The sequence below is a fragment of the Pogona vitticeps genome, chromosome 4 (genome assembly GCF_051106095.1).
Source record: "Pogona vitticeps strain Pit_001003342236 chromosome 4, PviZW2.1, whole genome shotgun sequence".
NCBI classification, from domain to species: domain Eukaryota; kingdom Metazoa; phylum Chordata; class Lepidosauria; order Squamata; family Agamidae; genus Pogona; species Pogona vitticeps.
The window spans coordinates 30055271-30080092 of record NC_135786.1 but is presented as its reverse complement, the minus strand read 5'-3'; the positions used below and the strand labels follow the sequence as shown (position 1 = coordinate 30080092).

Here is a 24822-nt window from a genome sequence, read left to right as displayed (position 1 = left end):
GTAAGATGAGAAAATAAATGAGAAGCCTCAGATGCCACAGGCTGATATGAGACTATAGCCAAAACATAAATTTCCAACATTGAGTGGGCCAAACCTTGATCAAAGAGATAACGAAGGAACTTGAGAAGCCGGTAGGCTCCATCAAAGGGCTACTGGGTGGGCTGGAGGGTTTGAGGGACTTTTCCCAGAGATATGACTGAAGTCTTTGCAAATGAAGCTTAAGAACTGGTTTACTTAATTTTTTTCACTCCATACAGGAGTGAGTCTGATGTCTCTATCCTAGACAAAATAAACAGTGATTGTGGCCGTCGGTGAAAGGCATCTTATTGGCACACGATGCACACCTCTTGAATAGTGTCAAAGAGGCCATTAAAAAGGGGGGGGAGTTCAAACAGGGGGAAGGGAATAAAAGAACTCACAGGGAAAACGTCCGATATCCAAAGCTGTAAAAGTAAAACAGTCCAAGATAGTATGCCGTTGGTTAGGAATGAAGTCCATGATCAGAAATCGTAAATGAAAAAACCTGAATGATTAGGATAGGAATAGCTCTAATAGTCACTAAAGGTGTCCGAAGTCAGCAGCGGCTAAAAGGAACTGAGGTATTTCGGGCGGGCGGAGCATGCGCGCCACGGGGCAACATCCTACTAATTATGTCTTTTTAGGCTCTAGAATATTCAGAGGAGTCCTACGCAGGCGCTGTAAAAGCCATTTGTGTGCATTCACAGAGGCCACGAAGAAGAAACTGTTGTATTTGGACATATTCAGAGAAGACAAGACTCACTGGACAAGACAAAGAAGTCATAGCCTTTGGGTTGCCAGGCTCAGCAGTGTAGTTAATGATAGGACATTCTAAAGGCATTAATTCTTGGAGTCAACATAAGTCAGATGCAAAGTGATGGCATGTAACAACAACATGACTAGTGGTGAATTACACCAGTAAGATGCACCAGCTGTTACTGTATGGCAGGAACCATAGCAGTTGGAAAGGGATAGGGGTAGGAAGAGTCTTAATCTACAATATGAATATATACATTTTCTTACTGGCTTCTCATTCCAAGTAAAGTCAGCAGCCTCCATCAAAGGAACACAGTTTGCTAATAATGTCACAGCTGCAAGCTGATGTATCTATCTGCCTTCATCATATAAACTGATAATTCACTTTTTCCTGATCTTTAACCAGCTACCAGTCTATTTTATCCACAAATACAAAGTTGGATCAGGAACCTTTGGTGGAGAACTTGCTCAAAAGCCTTTTGAAAGTCCAAGTAATTTGCATTTTCAGTTGAACATCTGGCTGCACCAGTTCATAACATGTTGGTGAATCTGGTGAACTACGCTCATTCAAAAGCTTTGCAACTGACTGTTTGTGGCAGCACTTACACTAGTGGAGCACAGCAAGCCTACTTGTTCTTCTCTAGGATAGTATTTTGCAACAGGACTAACATTTGAAATAATTTTAGTTGGTATATGTTGGATCCTGTTGTAAAGCAGGGTCTTAGATAACAGAATATTCATTCTTGTGTGACTCTCTAGCACAAGCTAGTGGAATGCCTACTGAGTGAAGGAAACAAACACCACAGTAGAAAACAGATGAGAAGAAATGACAGACAGAAACAAATTGTATACCTGCAGTGCACAACAATAGGTCCTGCCTCTGGCGGATTGAGGAACTTCACTTGTCGAACAAAGCCCAAGAGGCCTGTGGCATAACAAGGAACCCCATGATCCGGCCAACTGGTGAAGTGGAACTGTCGAATCTCTCGGATTTCATGGTAGCCTTTCTAAGGAAGATAAGAAATCCTCTATTTTCCACCATAGCAGCAGCAACAACAACAATGCTAACAATTCTGTTATTCATTCCCTGCCCCCTACCCAGTTCCATATGTAGGAGGGGGTTACATGTATCTTTTAAATCCAACTACAGTATATCCAAAGCAAATTGCACAATCGTATTTCTGGCATTTTGAGGGGGTGGGACAGATACATTATTTGGAACATGAAACAGAACATGGAGAAGTTCTGATTGTGTACCTGCAGTGCACAACAGGCACTGCAGGGGAAGGCAAGGATTAAAACCACCAGATTTATCCATTCTGACTTTCCCAACTTCTGATTCTAATATAGTAACATATTTCCAGTTATCATTTAAAAAAAGAGGTTGAAGAACAGAAACTATTAGAATGGGAAAGGATGAACAACAGCACAAGCAATTGCACGCCAATCACGGCTTTGCATGGAGAAGCAAATGAATGTTAGCAAACTGATTAAGGCTTCACATACAGAATAATGATGAAAGCTCAACAAAGATTTAACCAGAGAACATTCTATTCAGTATCAAGTAAATTAAAAAAGGAAATTATATAAAGGTGCTCCTTTCACTTCCATGGTGTACTATTAAGCTAGGTATCTGCTCCCTTTAGTGAGGTATCATGACCATTAAAAGATACAAGAATCAAAACTAATTTAAGAAATATCATGATGAGTAACAACTGAAAAATTCCTACTGTCTCTCGCCTTCCATCCAGCCTAGGAGAAGTATGTGTGATAAAAGCAGTGTGGGATAATGCTTTTGCCTTAAGATCATTGTCACTCCATACTGTTTCTATCCTCCTTTCTATGACTTCCACCCCCTTGCTTTTAAGATTCAAAAGAGAGAAGGACTATTTAGTTGTTACTCACATGAATATACTTGGCATGTTTGGAGGCGAGCAGGCAGCCCCTCCTCTCTTTGGCTTTCTCCATGTGGCAACAGACATGTCTGCAAAGTGGACATTCCTGCTTCTGTTCACTCTACATGCAAGAAAGAACCTTTTAAAAATGGGGTTCTTACTCACATCTAGTATTTGCATGTAAACATCTCCTGTGCAGATGCCTTGCTTTCCACCTGAAGAAACAGAATCGGCCATTTCCAAATATGGTCCATCTGTACTCGCCATCATAAATCAGAATGAAATATGGGAAGAGCCTGACCTACTGCAAGGTCAAATTATCTCAGGGTGAAAGAAGAACCAAGCCCCCCCCTTACCTTTTGGACTGTAAAAGTACGTATGACATACTCTGCCAATGGTTCTGTTTCAATTAAGGTGACTTTGATGTCTCCATAGACTTCTGTATCATCTGGCCAGTATCTGACACATTTCACCTAAGAGATGAAAGATCATACAGGAGATGCTAGTAAAAGATGCACAACTACAAACTTCTACACTATATGTCTTCTCTGCATAAGATCATAAAATGTGTATGCCTGCAATAGAACTAAATTAGATATGTGCATTACCCTCATATTTGGCACTGAGCTTCACTCTTATCTTACATCAGTCAAAGGCAACACTGAATCTCTGCACACATCACAAATACTGTATGTAACAGACACTAATGAGACCCCCAGTTAAGTAGCTTCTCATCTAGTTTTTATACATAAATTCTATTGAATACAAATACAGGAATAGGTGATAGCTTTATAGACCACTAAAGGAATCACACAATTGCTACCTTTTGTGGATGTCAACTTCATCACACTTGCACCAGATGAAGTGGACATCCTGATGCATGAAAGCTAACAATTGTGTGATTTTTTTAGTGATCTATACAGGTGTCACATACTCCTGCAATTGTATTGTGTAATGACCACAAGGGGCTCTTTTATTTCAATGGAATCCTACTGGATAAGTGTGCTACTACACAGCAAGCGACATGTAAATTCATTCACATTTACTCACTCTGAGATAGTCCAAAAGGAATTTGGGTTTATCGAATTAAGTGGTGACATAGAACACAGGAGAATGCATTTTTTTGTTTTTTGCTTGCAGTTCTCTCTGTGGCCCAGCAGGTGGTGGCATTACAAAGAACTGCTTTTCAAATGGTAATAAGACTTCTACTTCAATTTCCTCACATAGTGATCTCATTACAGTATCTTCTTTAAAAATAACTCTAACCCAGGGATACAAGTTTCATTCTTAACCTGTAAAACAAAAGCAAAATCCAGAAGTGTTGCCCATGGAGGAGAGATATTTTTTTAAAAGAGGGGGGGAGATGTATCTTGGGAAAGAGATGAGGGGCAAAATGCTTTGGCAAAGTTCCACTTTCTCTGTCTCTCTCTATGTGCATGCATGTGTGCACACATATGCTCAGCTCATTCTCTCTTCAGCATCAGTTCAAGGAATTCCACATCTGAACTCATCCAAAAGGATGCATTTTTAAAAAGCAGAAGGTTCCCTCATGGAGAGGAAAAACTACAAATTGGAAGTGGGGGATTCTGTGTTGATCTGCATTTCCCTTTGTGTCATGTGATCAACGGGGGAAATGTGAATTAGCTACCACAAGCCCATAGTATTTCTCACATTTTTTGCTAATTTTTTCCCTCTGAGACCATAGTCAGCTGTTCTATAAGTATGTGTAAACCACATGTGATGAGGAGAGTCTGCTGATTCCTCCATGTCATCTTTCTTTACATGCAAAAGTGAAAGTATGAAGAAGGGAACATTGTATCTGGACAGCCTCTCTACATGAACCAAAACCTGTAGTGCCCCCCCTCAACACATGTGCATTACACGTTTCCATGTCCTGTATGAAACCATCCATCCTGCACTTTCCCCCATGCTACTCAATAATGTATACATTTGGATTAATTCCACCTAACAGATAAAATGCATATTTGAGCTTATCAAATGTGCCTGTAGTATGATTTGTTGAACATGTTGCAGGCAACGAACCCTATTATCCTGCCAATACTATTCCCTATTTTAAAAATAGATCATTTCCCTTTCAACTGAGAAACAGATGGAGCATGTTGACCATTGCAAACCATTCATTCAACTGTTCAGTGAATGATTAATTCTGATGGTCCACTTCTTCCATTGTGCAATGGGCTTGGCAATCACTTGACATGATAAGAATCTTGTGGAATTGTTTCTTTCAAGTGGTTAGTTTAACCCACAGAACACTCGTAGCAAATTCCCTCTTGCAAGCATAACATATTGTGGTATTCTTAAATCCGCGTAGTTATTGTGCAGAAGCTATAGTACAGTAGGAAAATGTAGGCCATTTGAATCCATCTCTCCATTTATCAGATTTGAAGACAATGATTTACTGAGGTAATTAAGATAACATGAGCAAAAGACTTTCCTGAAAAGATAAGCAGGTAAGGTGAAAAATGACTGTTGCATGGCAGTTGCTTAAAAGTGCTGCCATTGTAGATCTAACTACATGGAGCCTTTTTTCCCCTTAAAGGTTACCGGGCAGTGAACCAAAGATTATGATACCTCTGCAACAGTTTGAAAATGTTGAAATGGTGGTAACATAAGGCACAAGGTAGCAATACATGTGGAATTCAGATGGTGCAAATGTGGATGTGAAGTGAACTAATCTGCACCTCCTGAAAAATCTGCAGACTACAATGTAGTTATGTTTCATGTTTTGCACTTCTCTGAATTTTGAATTCTCCACTCAACAAAAATGCATGTTTCAGTGTAAAACACATTTAGAAATGCATCCCTTGAGAACAAATAATAAATAAGTGAGTTTTGCTGGCAATTTTTTGTTTGTGAAAGTTTCACTTAAAAAGACACCTTAGTGCAGAAACAGGATAAACCTGCCTTAGTAATGAAATATGAGATCAATATGGGTCATAACATGTTACTGAAAGCTTTGGGCAATCATCGCCATACCCTGCCAACTTCTACCAGGTTGGTGACCATGACAACACTTGCGGAGTTCTCCTGCCAGATCATTCTCCAAAAATCCTTCACCGTTTCTTGCATTGGTCCTGATGGGCAAAGAAAGTAAGAGAGAAACAACACCCATGAGACGATTTAATACTAGCAATTCTTTATTTGCTCTGCCAGACCCGAAATGCTAAGAGTCACTCCACACTGGCATATCGTTATGATATATGGTTCTCTGAAAGCACTGTTCGGCATGGAAAAAAGACTTTGTCCATTTGTGTTCATTCTTCCCCTTTAATAGCTGGCCCATATCTTTCTGGCATAGGACTAGGGTATGAATTTTTTTAGAACAATTCATTGAGATGCAAAATACTGTAGTTCTTTGTTCTGCCTTTGCTGGTGGTTAAAGGTAAAGGTAAAGGTAAAGGTTCCCCTTGACAATTTTTGTCCAGTCGTGTTCGACTCTAGGGGGCGGTGCTCATCCATGTTTCCAAGCCATAGAGCCAGGGTTTGTCCGAAGACAATCTTCCGTGGTCACATGGCCAGTGCGACTTAGACACGGAACGCTGTTACCTTCCCACCGAGGTGGTCCCTATTTATCTACTTGCATTTGCATGCTTTCGAACCGCTAGGTTGGCGGGAGCTGGGACAAGCAACGGGTGCTCACTCCGTCACGTGGATTCGATCTTATGACTGCTTGGTCTTCTGACCCTGCAGCACAGGCTTCTGCGGTTTAACCCGCAGCGCCACCACGTCCCTTTTTTGCTGATGGTTACTTGTTAAAATAGACTGAACTTTTAAGATTGGACAGGCTGTAAGTCTCCTAAGATTTAACTCCTTGGCTCAGGAGCAAGAATCCTTGAATCAAAGAGGCAACAGAGATTAAAAATGGGAGCAATGCAATACATGCTGTAAATGATAAAAATGTGCACAATTTCAAATCAGTTTGGAGCAATACTATGGAGAAGTATGGAAGCTAAGCTACTCCTTAGTCAAAGTATAGACTATATTTCCTGTGCAAGGTCTGGGTAGAATAGTTATTAGTCACCAGCACATATAAATGCTTCATGACCAGAGTGGATAATAGAAGTACAATTCTTATCATTCTCCTCAATTATTTGATGGTATTTTAGAGTGATGATACCCTAGTGAGAACTCTGGAGACCTGGGTATGATTCCCTGCTTGGCCATGAAAACTCAATCGTGGGATGATGGAACTCATAAAACCACTCTTTTAAATCACTTACCTTGAAAAACTTAATAGAATCACTCTAATCATTTCCAACTTGACAGCACCTAACACACATAGTTTAGGGTATCTTCTCTGAGACACAAACCCAGGATCTTCAGATTATGTAGATCTCAATCATGGCTCAATTAAAAATAATGCATTTTTTTTAAAAAAAATCCCTTTGGGGATCCCTGCTGCCAGACACTTCTCCAAAGAGTTCTTGAAATTTTTGAAATGAAAGCATATACAAAACTCAAGACTTTCCTGCACATGATGGTATCTTTTATGCACAAGGCTTTGGTTTGACATTTTGTGTATAAAGAGGCATCACCTCATAGAAAATAATTTTATCTATCAAAAACAAAAAAACCCAACAAAAATGTTTCTATCATAAAAAGAGTAAAAATCTGTCACGCATATTGACAGATGTAATTGCACATCCTTCAAATACATATCTGTGCAACACAGATATTCTTCACCAACATTGCTAAATCTGATAAAAACATTCCCAAAGTAACCAGTTCTCTGCACAACAAAAGACTTATCCTGTGATAGGATACATATCTGTGTGCCATTAGCTAGGAAATGGAATATTTGAAAGCCTGTATTACATTATTTTTGGCAAGGAAAATCTTCCCAGTTTCTCTGAAATCCTATCAGGGTTACCCTTTAGGTACCTTTCAGGAAAAAAGTTCTCTCCTATGCGGAACACACTTCTGTCTTGGGTAGGCTTGAAAATAGGCTATTTGAAAGCTCGAACACTTCATTCATTCATTCATTCATTCATTCATTCATTTTTATTTGGCACAGGAAATCAGAAAAATAGTGAGAAACAAGATAGAGAGAAAAGCATGAGAGCAGACATGGTAGGAGCTGAGAAATCTTGCAGGATGTGGGGGGGGGGGGCTTTTGACAGAGAACTCTAGCCTAGGGAAATAGGGAAATGCTCCAAAAACAAATATTTATTTTTGTTCCAACAATAAACTATAAAGCTGCTGCCTCGTTGCATGGCCTTTCAAAAAGCAGAAGCACTGGAGGGTTTCTTCACATCTTTTTGAACTATCAGCACTCTTTCCATGTGTGCTTAGAGTCACAAAGGGAAACAAGCCTAGTGTTGTGCAGAGGCATTTTGTAAACAATGTTGATATTGATATTTTTAACAAAAAATAAATAGATAAGGTGCTTTCTCAGTCCTATGCTGAAAGCAAGAAATCTTGCAGGGGGTTAATGAATTTTCTATAGACCAGCATGATGTGTTAGGATGGTCTAATCTTGATGTGAACAAGAAAATTTGTGAAATTTGTTCACATCCCTAGATTGAACAGATTCAAAAACTGACAGAGGAAGAAAACAGAATGATTTGCCCATGTCTGTACATTATAATTTTCTTTTAAAAGTACCCGAGCATATTAAATGTCTAAGTGGGTTGTGCATTCGTGTTTACATGAAGATAAATATATATTTATATTTATATTTATTTATTTATTTATATTGTGGCATTTGGACAACTGCCTAACAATATCATACTGACCTTGAGTTGCAATATAATGGTGAGGTCGATGGTATCCCTGGAAAGAAAAGAAGAAAAAACAGACATCCATTCACTATTTTGGAATCTTGTTTGGTACCATATATTTCAACTGCACAATCTAAAAAATCAGTGAAACTTTGGAATGGTAGGAACTCACTCCTTCCACCAATGGTTTAGCAAGTCTACTACTTGGTTTGGAGTGCTCAGCAGGGAGGGGAAGAAAGATAAACTGGCAGTTATTTTCTGGCTCAAATTATTATATCTTAGTTAGAAAAGAATTGTGGACCTTCTTGGATAGATTCAGGCAGCCACCTCAGGTAGAAGGCCCCCAGGAACAGTGAACTGCATCTTTCCCCCCACCCCACAGGGTCCCAACAATATTGCCCACTCTCCAAATTCCCAGCCTAAGGAATCTACTTCACTCCTCATTCAGCACATATCTCTCCAGCCTCACTCCCTCCTGACATCATCACTCATTCACTCACTTGCTTGTCTTCCCTATCTGCCGGATATCAACTGGAAGTTGTGGGATAGCATGTGTTGAGTGGCAGGCGCAAGCTCAGTGAGGGAAAGTTCCAAAGACAGGGGTCAATTATATCTCTCCTTCTGTAGCAGGGGAGTTTGAGCGACCACTGCCCTTAAGATCTCAAAGCCCTTATTGAAGCTCAGATACACTGGTGATACACTTTTGAAGGGCCCTTCTTCAGTTGTCTAGCAGCCTTCCAACAAGAATGCATAATGTGGATTTTCAGAGAAATAATTTGTGCCAGGAACTGCTATGATTTATCCTATAATATTTGAACTTTTTCTCTTCTGTCCAAGCAATAGTGGAGGGAGAAGAAAGAATGTGACGATGGACAGACCAAGAAAGAAAGAAAGAAAGAAAGAAAGAAAGAAAGAAAGAAAGAAAGAAAGAAAGAAAGAAAGAAAGAAAGAAAGAAAGAAAGAAAGAAAGAAGCCTTTGAATTTCCAGATTAGCTGACTAACCCCTTATTATTTTGTTCTTTAACTGTATAAACGTGAAGAAATCTGTATCCTTTCCTCTGACAAACACACATCTGTTTCTTGTCAAAAATGAATCAGTGAATTTTAACACCATGTGGGTTGTACTATGTTACATATGGCTTTCTTTTTCCTTAATTGAAAAATCTTTTTTAAACATTGTGATATAATTAAAGATTAAAGAGGCTTACACAAGAAATGAGAATGTTGCTAAATACTTTGCTAACACTTAACAGACCTTTCATTTCTCATAAATCCTGTAGGTCTATATTAGTGAGATGGTGGGTATTTAAAGTGATGTCTGCACTATTCTTTCCATTATCCCACATTCATTGAACACACGATACACATAGGTAGAGGGCTTAAAACCCTGGGCTTTGTTCCTTGCTACATTTATTTGCGAGCATGTCCCACTCACAGCCATAATGATACATTGGATCAAATCCTGTTGGTTAGCATAGTAAGTCACATTGGTGTAGGTCCATCGAATCTGTGAGGATTTGGTGAGCTGGCTGCTCTATAAGTTCCATTGATTCAAATGGGTCTACTCCATTTGTGATTCCTCTAACACAGCGATCCCCGGTCTTTTTGGGACCACAGACCATTTGGGGGTGTGAGCTCTGTGCACGGACTGGTTGTGGGCGGGGGCACCCCCATGCTTGCGGGTGGACATGTCACACTCATGGAGGGGCGTGTCATGCTTGCGGAGAGGCATGTCATGCTCACGGGTGGGTGTGTTGCAGTTGCAGAGGGGTGTGTCATGCTCGCTCACATGCACACAAGCACAACACGCCCACCCACAAGTGCAACACGCACACCCACTCTCAAAATCTGCTTGGCTTCTAATTTCAGCCCAACCGGGAGAGGGAGCAGCAACAGCGGCACCTACTTGGCGAGTGTGGGGCTTCCTCATCAGGGGCTCCAAGAAACTCCCTCCTTCAGAGTTGTCTCCCTGGTCCTGAGAGGCACAGGAGCAACTCTGCTGCCAACCCTCCCTGCCTCGTAGGGGCTGGGTCCCGCCTGCCCCCCCCTGAAGCACCTGCGCATCCAGAAGGGGAGCCCTCTCCCTGCTGGGCAGTGTTCTCCATCTGAAGCGACAGAGCTCGTGGGTCAGGGATTTGGCACCACTGGGGCTTCTGGTTTTAGGTCTCCCTCTCTCCCCCCCCTGCTCTTCACAGGTCACCTGGCAAGGTGCTCCGAAGCGCTCCAATGATGTGCCAGGGAGGGAAGGAAGGGGCAACATGGGGCCCTTACCTTGAGGGCCTTATCGGGCCACCTCTCTGGGCGCCGGTGCCACCACAGCTGCTGCTGTCACCTCATCCTCTCTGCACCTGGGGTGAAGTAGGGCCCTCACTCACAACCTGGCCATGCGCTTCTCCTTCCTCCAACCTGGCGCTCCTCCGCTCCCTGCCCAGACGTGCTGTGGGAGGGGGTGATGCCAAGAGAACGGCCTTCTCACACACACTCCCCTCCCCCAGTTTCTATTCACAGCCTGCCATGGAGAGCTTGCGCCCATCCGTCCATCGGTCTTGAGGGTCTATCACTTGTTCCCTCCCTCTCTCTTCCTTTCCTTTTCCTTTCCTACAGCTGCTTGTTTATGCCGCCACCAGGGCTGAAGAGCCGCAGCCAACAAGTGGGAACAAATGTTCCGTCCAAGAGAACAAAGCGGCTAGTAGCAGGCACCACTAGGGGCCCGCCCGCCAGCCAATGAGGAGCTGCGAAAGCACAACACGCCCACCCGCGAGCATGACACGCCCACCGTGAGCATGATACGCCCCTCCACAAGCGCGACACACACCCCTGTGCAGGCAGGTGGGGGTGAAGATCCATGTCCATGGCCCAGTTGAAGGAAGCCCAGAGTCCGGCACCAGGTCACAGACCGGAGGTTGGGGACCCTTGATCTAAACAAACCATGCAGGGAGTGCCCCCAGATCACTTTACACCTAAATCTGTGGAGAAAGTTCTCCCCTTAATGGAGCTTCCAATGGGAAATAAATTAGTTCTGGCCCATACCCCATTCCACACTGCTGATTTATTTAACTGGAAACAAGATCTTCCACCATATCAAGAGGCCCTTCAGAAGTACCTGGACTTGATCCAACGGATCATTACTATTCACCACTCTTCTGAGCAGCCTCCTAAGTGAAGATGAGAAATGAAATGGCAGGCTCTTGCTAAGACCTACACCTAGTATATTACTCATAGGGTTCAACAAATAGCCAATGGCAATGGAACAGTTGATTGGCCTGAAGCAGCAGCCCTCATAACCCAAGTTATTGATCCCAATCCTAATAAGCTTGCTGGGGCCTGCCTGCTGAAAAAGCAAGAAATGCTGTAATTTATGGCCTCAAACTAGGAGTGTCAAAGGCTGTGAAACCTTCATAGAGTATATGAGATTGTTTAAAAAACCCCACAGAATCCCCAAATGAATTCCTGACAAGGCTCAAGGATAGTTTTGCCAGTACACTCATCTTGATCCGGATTTGGAATCAACAGCCAGCTGTGCTACAGGTGCAGCTCCAAAAGCACCCAGCCATGTGTGACTGCAGCTACTGAACTGCCCGGGTCCTGCAGCTGGTCTGGTTAGACAGCTATGCATCAGCTGTAGCACAGCTACACAAAAGCACTTTGCACATGTCTCTCTGCTGTCTGTCTACTCATTGTCTAAGATACAAGGGTGCTTCTGAGGAGAGATACCTGCTCAATAAAATGCTATGTGCAACAACTCTGAGTCAGATTTCTTTATTAGACAAGGTAGCTCAGGGCCATACTCCTAGGGAAGGTTTTCATTGATAATGATGGGAAGGGTGGGAAGGCATGCATGGTTTGTCAATCATGAGCTGTGTGAATGCGATGACTCATGAGGCTGAGGGGGCGGGAAAGACACTGGCATGGATACAGGCTGGTGCCCTAATCAATAGCCAGGAGGTAGGGGGTGGGCAAGATATCATTGGGATGGATACAACCTGGCCCCACCAATCATGAGACAAGAGGAGAGGGATTAAAATTGCCCCCCCCAAGTCATGAACCAGGAGGTAAGGGGCAGGTGGATTGACAGTTGCAGGAATTCAAGCTGGCCCTCCAATTATAAGCCATATATTTAGTGTTGTAGAAAGGACCCAAGCTGCCCAATTGTGAGTAAAAACAGAAGGAAGAGTCCAAGTACAAACTCAACATTACCCAACCAGGAAGGAGAGCAGGAAGATGGACAGTGAAAGGGCCAGGCCTTGAACTGTGTAGAGTTGTGTAGAATTGTGTAGAGTTGTGTCAGATGGACAACAGACTATAGGATCCCTGGAAAGCACAGCCTAACAATTCTTGCCTGAAGTATAACTTTACACAGCTCTAGTCACTAATCTTGCTACTAATCATGAGCTAGGGTAGGGGGAAGAGCGCGTAATGTGAGGCCATCCTATGGAACAATAAACAGAAGTCATGGGGGCACTCTGACTGCACCAGATGCACTAGGAGGGACTTAGCCTTCTACGGCACAAACTGCTGTTGCAATGGGTTTCATGGCAGCAGCAGGACTTGCATTTGGGGGAAATAGCACACTGTACCTTTAACAGTCATCTCCCTCTTAATTGTGAGAGTCTAATTCAGCCAGCCTAAGGCCAACCTGGCTAGTTAGGATTGTGCCCTAAGTCAGGACAAGAAAAAGAAAGAAAGATTTATTTTAGTGCTAACATTTTCTGAATTTGGGCCAGGGTTCTGTGACATAAATAGTGCTTTGAATGGCAATTAGTTCTCCAACATCTTCTCATATTCCATTCTTGACTCTTGACCTAAAAAGAAGTAAGTAAGTAGCTCCACATCATTAACTAAGATAGTTAATGGATGCTCATTTATGAGCTTATAAGAAAAAGAAAAACAAAACAGCCAGACAGCAGCCCATGCAGAAGTATTTATGATCCACAGGGCAAGAGGTTTATTTCACTCTTGCAAGCAGCCTGGTTGGGCTTAAGAGTGTGAGAGTCATTTAAATAACTATTGACATACTGCTGAGGACATAATGAGAGAAGGTGTCACATGACTTCTGAGGTCACATGATTGCTGGAGCAACAGTGCTTTAAGTTCCTTACAGTTGGTCTTTGCCCACTTGCTGCTTTCCTGTCCCAACAACCATTGGGAGCAGAGTGAGTAAGAGAGACCTTGGCTTTTCAAAATTACTTACATTTATCTTTCATCCAGGCTTAACTGTGGACTTGCTATGCCATTCAGGATCATAGTTTGTAGAGATTATGTTGTTGTTTTTTACTCATTTAGTCATGTATGACTCTTCGGGACCACATGGACCAGAGTATGCCAGGCCCTCCTGTCTTCCACTGCCTCCCGGAGTTGGGTCAAATTCATGCCCCTTCGAAATCCAGCTTGTACTTCTGGGAGTTTTTGGTCCACATACTGCTAAACCTACCTTGTAGGATTTTGAGCATAACCTTGCTAGCGTGTGAAATGAGTGCAATTGTAGTTGTCACATGACCTCTGAGGTCACATCGTTGGAGCATTCTTTGGCACTGCCCTTCTTTGGGATTGGGATGTAGTCTGATCTTTTTCAATCTTCTAGCCATTGTTGAGTTTTCCAAACTTGCTGGCATATTGAATTTAGCACCTTAACAGCGTCATCTTTTAATATTTTAAAGAGTTCCACTGGAATGCCATCACCTCCACTGGCCTTTTTGTTAGCCATGCTTTCTGAGGCCCACTTGACTTCACTCTCCAGGATGTCTGGCTCAAGGTCAACAACCACACTATCTCGGTTGTCCAGTATATCAAAATCTTTCTGGTATAATTTCTCTGTGTATTCTTGCCACCTCTTATTGATATCTTCTACTTTTGTTAGATCCCTACCATTTTTGGTCTTTATCATGTTGCACAAAATGTTCCTTTAATAGCTCCAATTTTCTTGAACAGATCTCTGGTTTTTCCTTTTCTATTATTTTCCTCTATTTCTTTGCATTGTTCATTTAAGAAGGCCCTTTTTTCTCTCCTTGCTATTCTTTGGAAGTCTGCATTCAATTTTCTGTAACTTTCCCTATCTCCCATGCATTTTGTTTCCCTTCTCTTCTATGCTGTTTGTAAGGCCTCATTGGACAGCCACTTTACTTTCTTGCATTTCCCTTTCTTTGGGATGGTTTTTGTTGCTGCCTCCTGGACAATGTTACGAGCCTCTATCCAAAGTTCTTCAGGCACTCTGTCCACCAAATCTAGTTCCTTAAATCTGTTCTTTACTTCCACTGTGTATTCATAAGGGATTTCATTTAGATTATACCTGACTAGCCCAGTGGTTTTTCCTACTTTCCTCAATTTAAGCTTGAGTTTTGCTATAAGAAGCTGATGATCATAGCCACAATCAGCTCCAGGTTTTGTTTTTGCTGACTGTATAGAGCTTCTCCATCTTTGGCTGCAGGGAATATAATCAATCTGATTTTGGTATTGCCCATCTGGTGATTTCCATGTGTAGAGTCGCCACTTGTGTTGTTGGAAAAGAGTGTTTGTGATGACCAGTTTGTTCTCTTGACAAAACTCTGTTAGCGTTTGCCCTGCTTCATTTTGAACTCCAAGGCCAAACGTCCCTGTTGTTCCTTTTATCTCTTGACTCCCTACTTTAGCATTCCAATCCCCTATAATGAGAAGAACATCTTTCTTTGGTGTCAGTTCTAGAAGGTGTTGTAAATCTTCATAAAACTGGTCAATTTCAGTCTCCTCAGCATTGGTGGTTTGTGCATAAACTTGGATTACTGTGATCCAAGATGTACTCAGATGTACATCTCTACATCTCTCAAGATATAGAGATGTATTTTGTATCAACGGGAAGGATTGCTTCCTGTTTTGTCTATAGCTCTGGAACCTACATTAAGGCATTGCCTGGGTAGTATAGGTTTAAGGTGGTGAGGTCTGGTAGGGCAGTTGATATGGTACTTTTGAGAGGTTGCTGTTGTTTTTAAATGGACATAAATGGGTTTGTTAGGGGGCAGTCAGATGTAAGCTGGATTTCAATAACAGACCCCACACAGATGGGAAAGATCAGCATTTGTAGGGATCCTTTTCTGGGTGCCCCCCTTTCTGATGGAGCCATGGGTGTAGTTGTTGGAAACGAAACAGAGATGTTTCATTTCTGAAACATTTGCCCACTCTGCATGATTAATCTGTGTATTTCACCCCTAGCATTCATTAGATTGTATTTGGTTAATCTCCTTCCTTAGTAACCATAATTAGAAAAAAGGTTTTGTTTATGTTGTTCAGAATTGAACAACAGACCTCTTTACAGATTATTGTCTGAAATATTTACCCATTTAATGTGTTAATATGCCAGGATCTATTGACTTGTTCAGCTTAATAGTTCTCTTCCTGGGTTGATTTATCTTGTATTTATTTCCATATTCATGATGTTAATTATTTGCTCAAAATTTAAAGAGATAGTGGTTTATAAATGTTAATGCATATCACATAACTATCTTCTAGGTAAAACAACATATCTTATGGTTAGGCACTGACCAGGTAAGGGATCAAAATTAAATTTAGATTTAATTATTTTTTTTAACTACCTTCCCTTCTCATACAGGCCAAGACACCGACCAGGTAGGAGATAAAACCTAATTTTGGTTTATTTTTTCCCCATTTTTACCACTTTCCCTCCTGATGCAGGTGAAGACATTGACCAGGTAAGGAATCAAAACCAATTTCTATTCATTTTTCCCATTTTAACTGCCTTCCCTCCTTATTCAAGTAAAGACACTGAGAAGGTAAGAGATTAAAACTATTTTTGGTTTATTTTTTGCATTTTTACCACCTTCCCTCCTTATACAGGTAAAGACACTGACCAGGTAAGAGATCAAACCTAATTTTGGTTCATTTCTCCCTTTTTAACTGCCTTCCCTCCTTATACAGATAAAGACACAAACCAGGTAAGAGAGCAAACCTAATTTTGTTTTGTTTTTTCATTTTTACCACTTTCCCTCCACATACAGCCCAAGACGCTAACCAGGTAAGAGATCAAAACTGGTTTCGTCTTATTTTTTTCCATCTTTACCACCTTCCCTCCTTATGCAGGTGAAGACACTGAGCAGGTAAGGAATCAATACCAATTTCTGTTCATTTTTCCATTTTAACTGCCTTCCCTCCTTATTCAGGTAAAGACACTGAGAAGGTAAGAGATGAAAATTAATTTTGGTTCCTTTCTTTCTTTTTAACTGCCTTCCCTCCTTATACAGATAAAGACACCAACCAGGTAAGAGATCAAATCTAATTTTGGTTTATTTTTTCCATATTCAAAACCTTGCCTCCTTATACAGGCCAAGACACCAACCAGGTAGGAGATCAAACCTAATTATGAGTTTTTTTAATTTTTACTACCTTCCCTCCTTATACAGGTAAAGACACCGATCAGGTAACAGATCAAAACTAATTTTGGTTTATTTTTTACCACCTTCCCCCATTATACAGCCCAAGATGCCAACGAGGTAAGAGATCAAAACTGGTTTTGGTTTAGTTTTTCCAGTTTTACTGCCTTCCGTCCTGTGCTGTGATGTTTTTTTTTGTGTTTTGGTGTGGTTTTTTCCCCAGCCCCATTGTGTTCCGCTGGGGCTGGCTGTGTATGTGGGGATTGTGTTTTTTTTAACCCAGCCCCATCGTGTTCCGCTAGGGCTGGCTGTGTATGGGGACACTGTGTTTTTCCCCTGGCCCCATGGCGTTCCGCTGGAGCTGCCTGTTTGTGAGGGTTTGTTTTTTTCCAACTCCATTGCATTCCGCTGGGGCTGGCTGTGTTTTTCCCCTGGCCCCATGGCGTTCCGCTGGAGCTGCCTGTTTGTGAGGGTTTGTTTTTTTCCAACTCCATTGCATTCCGCTGGGGCTGGCTGTGTTTTTCCCCCAGCCCCATTGCGTTCTGCTGGAGCTGGCTGTGTTTTTTGTTTGTTTGTTTGTCCTGCTGTGTTTGTTTTTCAGCCCCAGCGCATTCCTATGGGGCTCCCAGTGTTTTTTTATTTTATTTATTTATTGGTATTTTTTTTTCCTGCCGGAGCAGATTAATGGGGTTTCTATATTCCTATGGGAAATGGTGCTTCTACTTATGACCATTTTGAGTTATGCACATCTTCTAGAATGGATTATGGTCATAAGTGGAGGCACCGCTGTAGTGTGGTTGCTGACCTTGAGCCAGATATCCTGGAGAGTGAAGTCAAGTGGGCCTTAGAAAGCATGGGTAACAACAAGGCCAGTAGAGGTGATGGCATCCCAGTGGAACTATTTAAAATCTTAAAAGATGACGCTGTTAAGGTGCTGCACTCAATATGCCAGCAAGTTTGGAAAACTCAGCAGTGGCCAGAGGATTGGAAAAGATCAGTCTACATCCCAATCCCAAAGAGGGGCAGTGCCAAAGAATGCTCCAACTACAATTGCACTCATTTCACACGCTAGCAAGGTTATGCTCAAAATCCTACAAGGTAGGCTTCAGCAGTATGTGGACTGAGAACTCCCAGAAGGCAGAGGAACTAGAGACCAAATTGCCAACATGTGCTGGATTATGGGGAGAGCCAGAGAGTTCCAGAGAAACATCTACTTCTGCTTCATTGACTATGCAAAAGCCTTTGACTGTGTGGACCACAACTAACTATGGCAAGACCTTAAAGAAATGGGAGTGCCTGACCACCTTATCTATCTCCTGAGAAATCTATATGTGGGACAGGAAGCAACAGTTAGAACTGGATATGGAACAACTGACTGGTTCAAAATTGGGAAAGGAGTACGACAAGGCTGTATATTGTCCCCCAACTTATTTAACTTATATGCAGAATACATAATGTGAAAGGCTGGATTGTATGAATCCCAATCCGGAATTAAGATTGCTGGAAGAAATATCAACAACCACAGATATGCAGATGATACCACTCTGATGGCAGAAAGTGAGAAGGAATTAAAGAACCTCTTAATGAGGGTGAAAGAGGATAGTGCGAAAATGGTCTGGAGCTCAACATTAAAAAAAAACCAAGATCATGGCCACTGGTCCCATCACCTCATGGCAAATAGAAGGGGAAGATATGGAGGTAGTGACGATTTTACTTTTTAGGTATCCAGGGTCACTGCAGATGGAGACAGCAGCCACGAAATTAAAAGACGTCTGCTTCTTGGGAGGAAAATGATGACAAACCTAGACAGCATCTAAAAATGCAGAGACATCACCTTGCTGACAAAGGTCCACATAGTCAAAGCTATGGTTATTCCAGTCGCAATGTATGGAAGTGGGAGCTGGACCACAGAGAAGGCTGACCACTGAAGAATTGATGATTTTGAATTGTGGTGCTGGAGGAGGATCTTGAGAGTCCCCTGGACTGCAAGGAAACAAACCTATCCATTCTGAAGGAAATCAACCCTGAGTGCTCACTGGAAGGACAGATCCTGAAGCTGAGGCTCCAATACACTGGCCATCTCATTAGAAGAGAAGACTCCCTGGAAAAGCCCCTGATGTTGGGAAAATGTGAAGGCAAGAGAAGAAGGGGATGGCAGAAGACAAGATGGTTGTACAGTGTCATCGAAGCTAGCAATATGAGTTTGACACAACTCTGGGAGGCAGTGGAAGACAGGAGGGCCTAACGTGCCCTGATCCATGGGTCACAAAGAGTCAGACATGACTTAACGACTAAATAACAAAATAGGTTGTTGGCAGAAGAGGTAAGTAAAAGTTTGGGAGGAACACAAGGTCCTATCCAGACCTGCTCTCTCCCATATATACTTCACACATGTCATCTCCATCTCACTCTTTATAAAAATCCTTACCCCCCATTCAGCCCTACATCTGAATTCATCCACTATTACATTGTCCTGCCCTTCCCACACCTACCTCCCTCCAGCAACCAACAGAACATGTCTCTTCTCCTCCTACCCACAATCCCCCATCATTGCTCTTCATATGCACATATCGAGACATACTATTACTTTTTCAAAAAAAAAATCACCTCTAGACCCACCCAACTCCCCTCTCATACATACATATGGCACCTTCTTCCCAGCTGTATGGCTCCCTTACAGGAGATCTTCCCCTCCCAATCCCACACCATGCCACATGACGCCTCCTCTGCCCCACATAGACAAAAAGCATCCCACTATGAACTCCCCTCATCCCTTCCATGCCCCACATGCCTGACAGCCCTAACCAAACCCTCATACCATTTATTACATGCCCCCCCACAACCCACCCCACAATAGAGGGGTTAAAATCAGCTAAGTGTGTTTCTAGTTAAGTCTAACACTTGAGTCCATCTCTCTATTTCTGTAGCTGGTGGGCAATGTATACCTCTGTCGGCGTGGATTCAAATGCTGGCTTGGAATTATTTTTCCCACATCCCCTGATCTGACATAGGCAAGTAGAGGCACCAATTGGCGCTTCCCACAAGTCTGTGCTGGGGCTGAATGTTGGTGCAATTATAAGATTCTTCTGCCCCCACCCAGCCCTTTTTTCTTTTGAGTTAACCTGCTCGCCCTGGGTCCAGTGTGGCTGAGGTGGTCGCTTTGGGGCCGGATAGGAATTTTGGGTCCGTCTCACCTGATTGGCACATAAAAGGTGGGCGGACGTATTTTTGCCTATTCCACACTGTTTACCCATGGGATTCTGAGGGCTATTCTAGGTTTGAGTCACATTTAAATAGGTCAAACTATCAGGTAGTGCAGAAGAGAAGGTGAGTTTCAGTGAGCTCCCAAAAAGTAAATGGGGTCCTAATGCACCCAGCATCACAGCAACTAGGATCTAGCATTTCACTTGCTGGGATTTGGAGATGAATAAGGTATAGTCCCATCCATAGCATGTCTTAGTTCTAGACAATTGGATGGATGGCAGATAGGGAGATTTTTCTTCCCAGTCTGTGGCCAGCTGGGTACAAGCTGTTCAGGGGACAGCTCTGACCAGGGGCTTGGGACTCACCCGCTTAGGATTGGAGAGGGGGTAAGAGATACCCCTAGAGCCTGCCCCAGGGATCCACATGACATCCAGGCTCCTCTGCAGGATGAGAGTGATTGGAGGTTAAAAGCAATAAAGTGTGGCCCTAGTTAACTCCAACATCTGTGTCTGTCTCTTTATTTCGGGAGGGGGTGGGCAGAGATTAAATAACAGTGGTGGAGGAAAACATTGAATATTAATTTCATGAACTTTAAGATATCATGTGAATAAATCTAGTGTTTTGGAAATTCATAGTATTACTGTATATTTCAAAGTGTCAATAGTCAAGAAGGGACTACAGCGGAATATTTTAACCAAAGAAAATTCTCAAATGCTTTCCAGACAGTTTACATGTCTCCTGTACATTTTCTCTTTTGCATTCTTTTAGCAGCTCCACAGTTCATCCCAAAAGCAATCTTGACTGCCACTAGCAAAGTTCCATCTCCCACCCCTCCAAATGTAGAATGTCCACAAGAATAATCACAGGCCTGACACTATACTGATTTCCTACTGATTCTGCCTCTTATCACACAAGAGGTGAATTATTGAGACAGGACTCACATGATCAGCATTTCTGATTTATCAAGAAAACATCAAACTAGTGGCATTCCCATTTGGACATAAGAAACAAAGCTCTCCTTTTTCTCTTGATCCTGAAGGATAGAGATCCAAGGGTTGGACCCTTATAAATTTTAAACAGAAGTTTCCAAGAGCTGCACATGGAGATGGTATTTGTAGCAATCTGTGACAGATTGTTACCACTGATCAAACAGGTAAAAGGCAAAATCAATGGAAGAAGCAGTGCAGGAAGAATAATCAATTATTGGTCTGGATACAACACAATATCAGTGTTTAGAGTTGTTGCATGCATGGTCAGAATGGCCACAACGACATCCAGCCTCTAATAGGAAAGGGATGAGAAGACCACTCTCTCTTCAATCGGACGTGTTGGAGTAAGATGTTCCTTGCTTAAAAATTGAATTTCCTTTTTTTCCTCTTTTAGTTTGCATTTTATTAGGCAGAAGGGGATGGGTGATTCAGAAGTCATACACTGGGGAATGGAAAGGAATAGTGGAGTAGATGGTAGAACTATTTGTGGTACATGGTGGGTCCTACATACAACTTTGTTCTCTCAGGCATGTCTTCAGGCATGTTGCGCTTGCGAGTGGCCGTGTTGCACTTGTGCAAGCATGACATGCCCATCCACAAGCATGACATCCCCATGCATGCGTGCAGGGGTGGTGGTGGAGATCCATGTCCATGGCCCAGTGAAAGGAAGCCCACGGACCAGTGCCAGGCCACAGACCAGGGGTTGACGACCCCTGCTCTAACATAATGTTAAAACTAGAATAGGCCCATTTGAATCCATAAGATTCACACTATGCAACATGATTTCAGCCAAGAGAAGAGACACCAAATCTCCTGATTCCCCTTGTCTCTTTGTCCTATGTAGGAAAAGCACCACAGTTCAAGTGTATAACATATACTCTGCATTTCCAGTGCTAGGAGCATATAGTCCCAATCATGAGAATACAGGAGGATACAGTGTGGTGCACTGGATAGAGTGAAGGACTAAGGAGACCTGGGTTGAATTTCTGTTCAGCTATGGAAACTCACTGGAAGGTACTAGAATTAGTAAAACCATTCTTTAAACATCTCTCTTACCTTGAAAGTCGTTTTAGGGTCACTGTAAGCAAGTCCCTCCCGACTTGAGGGCACATAACACACACATCTTGCACCACCTAGGCCAATGGTTCCGAACCTTGGGCCCCAGATGTTCTTGGGCTGCAACTCCCAGAAGCCTTCACCATTGGAAATTTTTCCAGATATGCAACCCAAATCTGACTTCCTGTAACTTGAATGCATCGTTGCGTGCCCAGTTTTCCCCAATAGCCCCAGTCTTGGTCACTTGTAATTGGTGAGAATACACAGCAGGTGGGGCTCACCTGGCACAAGACATCAACACAATGACAATCTTCCTCCTGCTATTGTTATGTTCTGTCAAGTCACTTCCTATCATTAACAAGACTGCTCAGGTCTTCAAAAGTGCTTTATTTAGCTTAGACCATCTCAAGTTAGACCATCCTCTGTCACCATTGCCTCCCACTTTCCCTAACATTACTGCTTTTCCTAATGAGTCTTTCTTTGTTTCTTTAATTTGTATTCCACCTTTTTTCCCTCCCTTATCTCTTCATAATATGTACAAAATAAAATAACCTTAATCATTTTAACTTCTAATGGGAGTTAAGGCTTTATTCACTCCTCAAAATCCTTCTAGCAATCAGTGGTATCAGTGAAGCTCTCCTCTAGCAACACATCCCAAATGAGTCTTTTTTCTTTTCTTTTTGTCTTCTCAGGTTTCTTCATTGTTTTTGCATTCATGCGCAGTATCCTAATCACCACTGCATGGATGACCTTGGCCTTGGTCACCTAAGGAACTCTTCCAGTTCCAGCTCATTAGTATTCTTTTTGAAGGACACAGTTTTCATTGAACTTACTTACATCTATATAGTTGGCATTTATGTAGTCTGAATGAGGATCTCCATCCAGCAACTGCAATCTCACCCTGGAGTGATCATCTAAAAATAATAAAAGGAAAATGTAGCATTATTTAAAGAAAGGAAATTGAAAGGCATACAACACCCCCACCCCCACACCCCCAGAATAGTTTTTTTAAAAAGGAACAAAGAACATGGAAAACTCTGGGGAAAGGGTGTGATTTTGCTAAAAACCTCGACAGATTCCTATATTCAGAAAACTATTTTGTCATTTGTCTCAGACACAGCCTTCACATTCTCAGCCATGTTTAGTGCAGCCACTCATTTAAAAATGCTTTGGTCCAGACTTAACATTTCATTCTAAATGCTTTAAAATATTAGCTTTTTTTCAAATACTAGCTTTTCCGAGTCATTGTTGGAACACTGCAGAAGAGAATCATGCTCACACACAGATAATGTACATGCATACACAAAATGTCCCTATACCAAATCTAGCTCATCATCTTTTTTTTAGGTGGCTAGAGGCTTGAACTTTTCACTACCTTTTTCAGCTTGAGAACCTAGACTCTTATTTTATATACTGAAAAGGAAGGCAGATAACAGACTTGGAAATTGTCCAAGGGAGAAAGAAGCTAAATTATCATTATTAATTTTGGAGTTTTATTTGCCACCTCTCATGATGACTATATTTTGTGTGACTGGCAGGGACTTTTCTGAGCAGTGGTGATTGTATATCCAGGACTAACCAATCATTCCTTCCAGCCTTTATTTTCAAATAGCGCCTCATCTCTCTGCTGAGCGCTTTTCTCAACTTCTCTTTTGTCTGTTTGCTGTTGGTTGTTAAATATATGTTCAGTAAAGTGGTCCGGTGGTCCAGATCGGTGGGGTATAAATAAAATAAAATAAAATAAATAAACAAATAGATAAATAAATAAACAAATAGATAAATAAATAAATAAATAAATAAATAAATAAATAAATAAATAAATAAATAAATAAAAAAGTAGCATGTGTAAGTCTATAATTTCAAGAAACTATAAGTAAAAAATGGTTTTTATTCTTTCTCCTACAAATGTTTCAGAGTGAGTTAAGTGCCAGTTAATGAGAAAAAGGGTGGACTCGGGGGACTTGTTGATATTCCTCTCTGTGGACCTCTTTACTTCTCCTGTGTAGCAAAAAGGAATTTAACCATAAATTTAAAACTCTGCAACAATTACCATTCATTCCCCCCTCCCCCACCACACACACCCCTACAATGACTCTGCGCTGTAAAGACATTTTAAAGAAGAAACTTTGGTTATCCAGGAGCATAGATTTAAAAAGGTAAGGAAAGCAGAGAGGAAGAGCGAGGATCCATGATTGGACAAAAGCATTTCAATACACAACTAAACAAGGTTATGAGAAGCATGTCCACAGCACAGAATATTATAATGAAACAAGAAAGAACCTACATCTTAGTTAAGCATTTGTGAGAACTGGCCATTTATTATAGAATATGTTTTCATGAAATGTGAAAATAAATCTTAAAATGCTGGAGATTTTATTTTCATTTTGTGGTCTGGCCTTCTGGGTTTTAAGAGTTCTTGGTAATAAATGCTGTTGCCAAGGCGCTGCACGCTGCAATGGTTAAGACGTTTTATCTCCCATGGGGATTTGTTTTGCTCAAAAGTGTGAACAGCAAGAAAGAACTCTTTGCTTATAAAGCAAAGCTAAGAAATACTAATGATCATCGCTCACTCTTCAGAAGGTAATGAGGCCTTTTATTTTACTCATAGTTTTAGTATGCTATGCTTGGTTAAAGCTAACACTATAACTTCCTAAATTCTTCATTCTATATGTATGGAAGCAGTTGGGAAGATATAAATATATTTCATTGCGCAACAAAAGGTTTATGTATTATTAATCCCTAATAACTAGCAGTGAAATAGAATCCCCTGAAAATAGACTGAGATACTGAAATCTGCCCATACAGA

The 24822-nt window shown here is 41.8% G+C and overlaps 1 protein-coding gene across 39 annotated transcripts in view; it reads right to left on the bottom strand.

The window, feature by feature from the left end:
* The window catches only part of PTPRT (protein tyrosine phosphatase receptor type T), a 716634-nt gene that overhangs the window by 36554 nt on the left and 655258 nt on the right, over window positions 1–24822 (bottom strand). For all 39 annotated transcript variants that reach the window (XM_078393145.1, XM_078393157.1, XM_078393154.1 and 36 more), the window contains 5 exons: window positions 22854–22930; window positions 8426–8462; window positions 5667–5764; window positions 3026–3142; window positions 1627–1781 (listed from right to left, as the gene is read on the bottom strand). In XM_078393145.1, the coding sequence (XP_078249271.1) occupies window positions 1627–1781; window positions 3026–3142; window positions 5667–5764; window positions 8426–8462; window positions 22854–22930 (484 nt within the window). The remainder of the gene's footprint in view (window positions 1–1626; window positions 1782–3025; window positions 3143–5666; window positions 5765–8425; window positions 8463–22853; window positions 22931–24822) is intronic.